The 10451-nt window shown below is 42.7% G+C and overlaps 1 protein-coding gene across 2 annotated transcripts in view; it reads right to left on the bottom strand.

Moving 5' to 3' along the window:
* Positions 1–802: 802 nt before the first annotated feature.
* ETV5 (ETS variant transcription factor 5) overlaps positions 803–10451 on the bottom strand; it is a 57855-nt gene continuing 48206 nt past the window's right edge. For both annotated transcript variants that reach the window (XM_004424614.3, XM_087439894.1), the window contains 2 exons: positions 7045–7146; positions 803–3309 (listed from right to left, as the gene is read on the bottom strand). In XM_004424614.3, the coding sequence (XP_004424671.1) occupies positions 3088–3309; positions 7045–7146 (324 nt within the window). In that variant the 3' untranslated portion in view covers positions 803–3087. The remainder of the gene's footprint in view (positions 3310–7044; positions 7147–10451) is intronic.

The raw sequence follows: 10451 nt of genomic DNA, 5'->3' as shown, positions 1-10451 counted from the left end.
TTGAGCAAAGCCTCCATTTATTTCTCTACTGTAATAGGAGTCTTGAAAAGCCCAAATTAAGGTGCGGAAAAAGAGTGAAATACGAACACTAAAAGGTCTAATACTGGACACAGCCCCTGCAAACTTAATTTTCTTCTACATTTTTCCCAAGGGATGTTTGCCCATGAGAAAGAGACAATTTGGAAGAAAGATTTGTACTGCCGCATGGCTAGAAAAAACAGGCGAGACCTTCCTAAGTTTTTGTTGTTGTTTTTGAGGGACCCACTATTAGTAAAATTTTTACTTGTTAAGATCAAAACCTGTTGGGGCAAAATTAGGAAATGGATGGTCTTCTGAAGTTCTCACTGGTTTTCCAAGTATCCACCTAAGGGGCTGAGCTAGAATCGTTCTGGAACTCCGAGTCCTAGCCTGGTTAGCAATCTCTTCACACAACCCAGGGCCCAAACGAGAACTATGCTTTAAAAATTACTTACTAAGAGTTGGCAAGTAGGTGGGGTCAAGGAGATGGGGTGGTCTCGGTTTGCCATTGGCTGGGAAAGGACATCTCTACCTCCTACTCCTTTGGATCAATTTTTTAGCCAGCGTTTTAGAGGTGAGGCCAAAGAGCAGCGGTGCATTCTATTTCCAGGTAACAGTTCCCCAGACTGTTCTCAGCTCCATAGTCCATCGGTAAGGCTAAATAGTTGAGAGAGAGAGAGAGAAAGATGGAGAGAGGGAGAGAAAGAGAGAGGGGAAGCCAAGTGGCTTCTGCTCGCTTTACAATTAGACCGCTGAGGGCAAGAAAGAGGCGGGTTTGAGGCACTTGGCAATCTGAAAGCAAACTTCTTTATTGTACACAGTACAGAATATGACGCAGCTTGGCAGGATGCAAACGGCCCTGCGCAGGGGAAAGTGTTTCAAATCAACTGGCAGGTTAAAGCCTTTCTGCACTGTAGACTTTCCACACTCTGGAAAAGAAGCAAAAACAAAACAAAAAACAAACAAACAAAAAACCCAAAACCATTCGGGAGGTGCATGAGTCCAATGGGAATGCAACAGTGATGCCGCCATCCTATGTCCTGTGACAGCACAGGCCACAAAAGTACCGCGGGGTAGGGGCAGCTCGGGCTACACAGGATTGTTTTCACACTTGCTAAGACAGCATAAATCCGTCAAAAAAACCCCAAAAACCCAAACCAGGATAAGTAAAGAAAGGAAAAACAAATCCTATACAGCATTTACAACAAATAAATCTCTAGCCAGCTGGGAGTAAAATATGCATCTATGTATAGACTATGTGTAGGTTAGAAAGCTATAAATACGGTTTGGAAAGAGTCCTTTGATTAGAGTACAATGCTAATTAAAGCCCAAGCTATAGGTTCAATACCTTTGTGGACTAATTAGCTCCAATAAAACCTTATGTTTCCACAGCTATAACATGCACCCCTTATCCCTGTGAAGCTCTTCACCAATGTGCTGCTGGTCGGAAGGGGGACTGTTTGAGACTACTGCTCCATCAATAGGAAAACAATTCTACCCTCACCGAGTCAGCACTGTCCTTTGCATATGAAGACCAGCATAGTCATTCTTAATGTGCTAGGTGTCATGCGGAGCACAGAATTCTATCAACAGAGCAGGCAGCAAAGTACTACCACTTTCTAATAACTTCTCCTTTACTTTGAGCTCAACTTTCACATAGGTTTAGCTGGGTTGTTTAAAACTCTTCCAATATAATACAGCAATCAGAATAAACTTTATTTTTTTAAAGGTGGCAGGAAATCAAAATGCTAGCACTGTTTTACCTGTCAGTGTCACACGTAAATCTCAAACCCTATTGAATCATATGCAGGGTTTCAAGTCCAAGAATTAAAGAAAAAGGAAAACAAAACAAACTGATGAAATGGGAATTGTCATCAGTCATGCCCAGGGAAGAATCCCTAGGGTTCCCACCAGGTGACCAGGTTTCGAATGGACATGACATGTATTATGTACATATGCTTTCCAGAGAGGGCATGTTAGAGAACATGGGAACTATACACATAGAATCTAAGTGGTGTGTCCAGGTCACCCCGCACACCTCAAAAATGTACAACTCAGGTGCAAATGTTCCATCAGGCTGTCTGGTGCAGAAAGCACAAAGCAGGCAGTAAAGTGGGCTTGTACATGGCCAAGAGGAGGGCCCCAGCACAGCCCCTTTCAAGCTGCAGCGTCTTCATAAGTCGGCACCGCCCTGTCTGAAGGACGCAGTGCACAGTTACCAAAAGGTTTGTTTTTTTTTTGCTTTAAATACCAAAACTACAAAAATCAGTTTATAAACTGTTTTTCCAAAACAACCACCAAAACAAAACAATCCCCCGAATCAAAGAAAAACAAAATACTGTCAAAAGTGTTAATCACCCTTCTCCTAAAATTAAAGCCATCCACACACAGCCATGTGACTGGGAAGAGAAAGGGGGCTTGTTCTACTTGGTGACCACATGGCGAGAAGGTTCCCAAGAGTAGCAATGGTTTATTATTTGAGAACCATGGAGTGGGTGACAGCTGTTCTGACATTCCCCTCTTCTTTCTAGACCAAGGGGAAACATTTCAGATTGAGCTGGAAGAGCTCTCTGAATTTTAAGATATATTTTTAACTCTTCATGGTTTAAGCCTCCCAACTTAGCCTACCTACTGTTCTATGGGTTTGTGATTTCCTTTTCAATAAATTGTGCAAATCAGAGCCCTTCTGTGTAAAGGCATTTAGGAGTCCATGATCGATGCAGATTGTCACACACTCTGTCCAGTCTGTGGGTACTAACCTGAACAAGGTATTGCTTTGCATATATTGTCCATGGGAAGGAGGCTCCATTTCAATCTCTTCCCAGAAACCTTGTCAGGATCAGAGCTGAGGCACCAGCCTCTTGGTGGTTTTCTGCCCCTCCCTGTTCCCACTCCCCAGCCAAGGTATCTGTCTTTAAGGGTGCCAATCCAGAGACAGCTTGGGTTCTCCAGATAATACTCAAAGGGCAAGCTTTAGGAACAGCCAAAAACACAAACAAAACCACTGCCCTCATTTGCCTGAATGGGAACTGCTAGCTCTAGGGTTTGGCCGCTCAGCCACTCAGAAACCTAGTAAGCAAAGCCTTCAGCATAGGGGAGGCTGCTGCAGCGATCCATGTCCAGGAGGTAAGCAGGGTTGTCCTCAAAGTGGGTCAGGGGCAGTGTATCCTCCTCGTTGAGGTGGCACTCGGACTCTGCTTTCAGGAACGGACGCTGGTTGTCAGGGAAGGCCATGGAGAAAAGGGCATCTGGGTCACAGACAAATTTGTAGACGTATCGCTCCCCAGCCACCTGAGGGAGAAAACACACCTTATAAGGCCCAGCTGGAACAGGGCGTTGCGGCAACCAAGGGAAGCACAAGGAGGTATTTGTAAATCACCAAGCTCTCAGGGAGCCAGGGACCAAAGCAGGCTCATTAGTGGCTGGTTATCCAAGTCATTTAGATTTATTTTGATGAATCTTGGGGACCTGTTACCTGCCAGGTGTTTTGTTGACACCACAGCTCAGCAGTTGAAAAAGATATTTGAATTTCAAATTCATACTAGATAGGCTTTTTTGAAAGAAATCCTCACGGTCTTATATTTATAGCTTAGAAAGAACAGTTATGCTGGTGTTTGGCATTACAAGAAGGTATAAGGATTGAAAGGTACAATGTAGAAGTCAGACCATGATTTCAGACAGTGTTCACAGTATGGCTTTGTTATTTTGAAGGACTAAGAATTGGATCAGAGAGCCTATGTGGAAATTTTAAGTTTGTTCCAAAGCCAAATAGAATCGATTTTTGGCTTACCTGCAGTTTTAGATTACTCATTCATGGTTCCGCTACACTGAAGGAACTGACAGCTACCTTCATATGGATTGTATGCATTATAATAATATTGGAACCAAAAGGTCTTGTTTATTCAAAAGCCTCATGATGTAGCTGACAATAATCTAGGTCAATGGGAACCCATTCTCTGCTGGTTGTTTAGTATTAGTACAAGAGGACGCATACCACTGAAAATCACGCCTGATGATCAACTGCACTCAGGTAATGCAGAGGGGCAAGGGAAAGCGGCTAAAATTACTGACAAAATAAACATTTTAGACTCAAAAATTCAAAATGTTGAGTTCAATCCTGCCCTTCAGTCATTCTGTTGTGATTCTAAAATCTCTTTTTAATTGCAGAAATATGGCTTTGCTTCCAAATCTTGGGTTTAAGAACTCTGTTGCTACAGTGGTAGGTTGTAGAGGTAACGGTACAATTATCTCAATAGGTCTTAAAGCTTATTTATGTATTTATTTTTTTTGTGAGGAAGATCAGCCCTGAGCTAACATCTGATGCCAATCCTCCTCTTTTTTTGCTGAGGAAGATTGGCCCTGGGCTAACATCCGTGCCCATCTTCTTCCACTTTATATGGGACGCTGCCATAGCATGGGCCTGACAAGCGGTGCGTTGGTGTGCACCCAGGATCCGAACCTGTGAACCCTGGGCCGCCAAAGTGGAGCGTGTGCACTTAACCGCTTGTGCCACTGGGCGGCCCCCTTACAGCTTATTTTATGGTGACACTTCTATGTCCAGTCACCAGAACATGAGTGTCTGCACCAGTATTCCTCGGAACTCAAACCCTCGGAATCAGGAGCTGTGTGTATGAAACTGGATGATTAGCATCTTCTCCAAACAAGTCTTAAGGGTGGAAGATGCATACAATCAACCATTGCTATTTAATTTTTTTAAGCCACAGTTTTACATTAAATCTCTGGTTCCCCATCTCAAAAGTCAGCTCATGTATGTGGAAGAGTGAGGCAGGAGGGTACAGTGGAAATAATACTAGATCAGAAGCCAGGAGTAGATGGCTTCCAGTGCTAGTTCAGTCAAAACAAGTCTTAACCTCTAAGAACCTCAATTTCCCCTTTCAAAAACTGAAAGTACAGGATAACAGCTTTTCTAAGTTCCTCCCCACACCGGCATGCTATCATTCACCTTTTATTTAGTCCTCATTTACTCATGGGTCATATAATAAATATAACAATAATCCCTTACATTGGATAGTACATTTTTTTCTGAAACATTTTCACACACATTATGCTGTGAGATTAGAGCAGGGATTATTATCTATATTTTTATGTAGAGGCTTTGGGAGGTTAAGAGACTTTTCTCAAAGCATACAGCAAATAAATGGTAGTGTTAGGATCTGAACCCCCAAGCCTCATTCCTGCACCTTCCTGTACTCTTTGCCTGTTTTATTCTCAGAAATAAAGCTCTCTTCCACTTCCTTAGAAAACCTAGGAACTAGTCCTAGGGACAACTTGTTGCTATTAGTTCAAGTTAGTGGCCTGGTTACATTCCCTCAGATTGGATCTGGAGTTGAGAATAGCAAAGGAATAATGGCTCTCCTTCCCGAATTTAGGATTCCATATGATAATATTAACACTAAAAGGGGAGTGTGTGTGTGTGTGTGTGTGAGGTTTGGGGGGAAAATGGGAAGTGACTGCTAATGGATTCAGGGTTTCTTTTTGGGGTGATAAAATGTTCTAAAATTGATTGTGGCGATGGTTGCACAACTCTGTGAATACATTAAAAACCACTGAATTGCACTTTTTTACAAAAGAGGAGGTAGGGTAGGGTGTCCACCCATCCTAGAGTATCCATTAACTCTGTGCCAAGCACTGAAGTCAAACCCTCAATTCTGCCCCAAAGGAGCTTCCATTCCTGTGGTGGATACCAACAAGTAACAGAGTGACTCACAACAAAGAAGGGCCAGGATAGAGATAAGTGTAGGTGTTAGAAGCAAAAAAGGGGACTATGTAACTCAGCCTGAGGACTTCAGATTCTTGGAGTGAAAAGGTGATTATTGAGACAGAAAACAAGTAGGGGCTGGCCAGGTAATGAAGGCATTAGGAATTTTCTAGTTCGTAAGTAGGATGGTAGTCTAATAGGTGTTTTTTCATTTTATAGTATGCTTGATAACTTATATGAATGTGATACGTATTCTTTGGTAAATAAATACTACATTAATTAAGAGAAAGATGCCACACTAGTGAAAGCAGTCAAGTTCGAGTGAGGAAATGAGAGTCAGATGATGCCCAGACTGGGAACAGCCTTAGAGCCTGTATGAAGCACTAAAAAGTTTGGATTTTATCCACAAGACCATGAAAACCTGTTTAATATTTTAAGGTGGTGAGAGGAATATGGGGTCACATTATCACCTGCCTATGAGAAAGATAAACTTGGCTTCAGTGTAGACAAGTTCCCAGCAGCAATGACCCTATGCTTCTGCCAAGTGCATCTTGTCAGCTACCACCAGGTAGAGTGCCTAAATGTGTAAATGCTGGAATCTGGGTAACAGTACAGCATGGCTAGGAAAGACCAGCCAAAGATTTGCCATTCCCGTCTTCTGCCTATCCGTGGGATTTTGAGGCTGTGGTCCTTTCCCTACCTATCCAGTAAAGATTTTGTACTGGCTGCCTCAAAATACGCTACATCCTTTATTCTGCAACCTGCTGCCAGGTGATTCTGCTGCCATTTTACAAACCTTAGGTTTGTAACCTGAGTTCCAGTTTCTACAGGTTCTGAAAGAGAAATAAGATTTTCTTACTCCTCTAACATTTTTGAGAGTATTAAACTGACAGATTTGCAGGTGTAGACGTCTTAACAACTAAAGACCTTGACTGAGCTCTAGTGGGAGTACAGACCTTCAAGTTGATTCCCTCACACGTGTTCCTTCATGGATACAACAGTTGGCCTAAGTTTCTGGACATTTCTGTAATTAGAGGCAGTTTAAGTAAAGCAGAGGAGCCCAACTTTCCTATTGTGTGTTCTACACGCAACCTTTGGTTTTTGTGTACCCAAGAGCATTAAAGGGACTCTTTATATCTCATTTGACTCTTGTCTTAAGTTTGTTTTTCCAAGATTTTTTCATACCATAGAATCACTTATGAGGCTAATGTTTTCTCCCGGCCGTTATAAACAGTCTTATCACAGAAGCCCTTGACATTTTCTTTGAAAGCGGTTGGAATGGTCTAGTGTCTCTCGTCATTGCTCACCTTCTGCATGATGCCCTTCTCATAGTAATAGCGTAGAGAGCGGCTGAGCTTGTCGTAGTTCATGGCTGGCCGGTTCTTCTGGATGCCCCAACGCCGAGCAACCTAAAGAGACAGGAAAGCAGAGAGCAATGGAAACTCATTCCCAGGGCCTCGTGTTTTTCTCCCAATCCCAGGAGAGCCGGTTCTGTAACCTGACTGCTTTGGTCAATGATCCATTTTCCTGACCTGGAAGCAAAAGCATTTAATTCCCTCAAGACCAAACATTCAACAAAGGTGATGATTCAGTCACAACCGCTAAGAGGTGAGAACTAGAGGTGGAAGAATCCTAGCACTTCAAGATTGCAGAGGGCTTGGCTAATGTCCCAGAGGAAGCAGGCTCTCTACTGTTTCTCCACATATGAATTATTGACCAATACCCATAGACCATTAACATGTTGCCATTAAGTGCTATGGTTTCTGTAGCAGTCAATAAGGAATAATTAGAATGGTCATTCCTGAAACATTAGAAACACACTAGTGAGTTGCTAATGGGCCAGCAGAGCAAAAGTTCAATTCTAATAAGATTGGAGAGGGGCTGGGAGATGTTTACTTATTGCAGCTCATGGAGTAAGGGGGAATCAGATCATTTCAGCCCACTGCCATCCAATCCCATGCTCCCAGCAGACTTGCAGAATGGACATTAAAACATGTAGCACCATTATCCACTTAATGAAAAATTAACAGGGCTTCCCAAACAGTTCTGAAGTGCATTATATCCAACCCAGTCCACCTGAGGTGCAGTGATGAGGAGATATAATTGGAGCTTGGGGCCAAGAAGCCTTATAGCAAGAAAACTTCCTAGTAGAGTTTACCCAGTTACCAGGACAGCCAAGCAATTTCTGTTCTCAAGTATCTCAACATCCAAAATCCTACTTAGAAGCATGACTATCAAGGTAGAAGAATAACCCTCGAAATGTGAGTGTTCTCAGAGTTCTTCCAATGTATGTAATCCAGAGATCATGTTTTGAACATTTTAGGTCAGTTTTGGAAGCTTTTTGAAAAAACAAAATAACTATATTCCTTTGATCTTTAAAAAACCAAATGTGAAACACAGAATGGGAAGTAGAGAGACTGCCAGTGGAAAAGTGGATCATAAAACAGTATTTCCTTAAAGTATTTGGGCAGAATGAAAGCAACATCTCCTGAATTCAGGATTCTAAAATGCCCTTTAATAAATATCAGAAATGATCTGATAAGTAAGGAAGAATGCATCTGTCCTAATTACATTAGAATAATTCAATAGCCATGATTCCACTCTGCCTTGCAAGAAACCGCGTGAAACTTCAATTTCTATCCATTTGCTTTATGCCCCTAGGCACACACGATGTCCTGGCTCTCCTCCCTGCTCCCTAGTGCACCCATTCAACACTATCTTTAAAATAGCCAAAAAGGCAAAATTAACCAAAAATACGTCTTCTGCTTAGAGAAGATAAACATTTTAAACCAATAGAAATAGTGGTAAGAAGGGAAACCTGCTAAACCACTATATGTCCTTCTATCCTGTTCATAAGAAATGACACTATGAAACTATCCTTGAAGTGCTGTAGGGAACATTAAAAGAAGCCCAGCCTCATCATTTTACTATATTCAGTGGTGGAAAACAATTCTTGAATATTTTTCAGCTTCAGCCGTGACCTCTCTTTGCTGTCACTTGCATATGCAATAGCTTACTGGAGAGAGAGGTTTTGTATATGCACAGACTTCAAAGCAGCCTGGTAGCCATAGTTACTGACTCATCCTCTTGGGCCAGGGCCCTATGATTCAGTAGCCCTCATGAGGGCTGCTCCTCCTACAGCAATGCATGATGCGGCACAACTGCAGAGTAGCTGGAAATTAGGGCTGCCCCGTTTCTGGGGTGAGGGGAGCAGGCAATAGCTTGTCACCAGCTCTTTCTTTCATCTTTCCCATTTGTTACTTTGATAGCAGGCATCTTGATGATGGAGGCCGATGGAGTTAAAAAATTCATATATCTGTTCCTCCCTTTTCAAGAGAGAGCAGCCACAGCACAGGGAGGGGCTCTTCCTAGCAGCCTATCCTTTTAAACCTCCCCAAGGCATCAGTTATCTGCCACATGTTCAACAAACAACCCTACCCCCCAAAATATTCATTAATGCAGATTCACAGTTAAAATGGCTCCAGATTAAAGCCGAGTCAGTCATAATTGAGAGGGTGCTAAGCTGGATGACTATCAAAAGACATTTGATTAGGGGCCTGCCAAAACGCAGTTCTAAAACCACAATTTCCATGCACAGTGTAATGGATATTATGGATAATTACCCAGAGTGCACTACTCAGCCACACAGCTGCCTACAATTACGTCCCAAACAGCTTCCTCCTCCGCTTCGCCCTTCAAGCTCCCCCCTGACAACTTCTTACAGCTTTTCGAGGAGTTGGTATCTTCCTGACATTAACAAGAGGAGGGCCTGCAAAGTTATAGAAGGAGTAGAGTGGGAAAAAACACCACAAATGCTGTGTGTCCTGAGGCCAAAGTGCACACATGGAACAGAATCAGTCCTGGGTTAAGAGAATGGAACATTCAGAGTTCATGGAATGCTTGGGGCTGTCAAGGTGCAGCGGAAAGAAGTACTTCCAGAAGAAACAAAGCTGTCCAATCAGCCGAAGGAGGCTCAAGGCCACCATAGGCCTCTCACGTGGCTTGGCTGCTTGGCATTTATGAGCATTCTGGATTAATATTAGTTTCTTTATTAAGTCAGAGAGCAGGGGCCCTCTGCCATCTGCTCATCATTTTCTTTACCACTGGTAGGAGAGTAGAAGATTCAATAACAGCTTTACAAAGGGTCATAACCAGGTTCACCTGCAGCTGGACAGCCTGTGCTTAGGCCCGAGGCAGTGGCAATCAAGTCATAAAAGCTCCTGGTTGTGAAACGAGATAAATCAATAAGGGCTGCCCGCATGACAGATTTACTTTCAAAAAGCCTCAGTGAGTCTAGGTGACACGCCTTCCTCAAGCCTCACATAAACCAGGCCACGTTATGAGGAAAAGAACATGAAGTGAATGGCTCTCCAGTATGGCTAGAAGCCTAAAATATGGCTCCATTTCTATACGACTTAGCCAAAAAGAAACCCTTAGAAAAACACAGCAGTACCAAACTGTGGCTTTCATGGTAGACTGAGTCTTAGCAACTGTTTACAATATGAGATGTTGACACATTTCCATTTTTGTGAATGATACAAGAGAGGGAACACCATATGTCTATCTTCTTTTCTAACTGCCTTTAATGAAGGCTTCTTTATTCTCCTACCAGTCAGGATTCTTCAGAAGTTTCCAGTCCACATTTTCTCCTTTTCTCATCTCAACTTTCAGACCATTTTCTTCTTCCAAACCAAGTGCCAGGTTGTTACTTCCT

Source organism: Ceratotherium simum, chromosome 15 (assembly GCF_057802395.1).
Source record: "Ceratotherium simum simum isolate JZ-2026a chromosome 15, ASM5780239v1, whole genome shotgun sequence".
NCBI classification, from domain to species: domain Eukaryota; kingdom Metazoa; phylum Chordata; class Mammalia; order Perissodactyla; family Rhinocerotidae; genus Ceratotherium; species Ceratotherium simum.
Note: the sequence above shows the minus strand (reverse complement) of the source record. Positions and strands in the feature narration are given on the sequence as shown.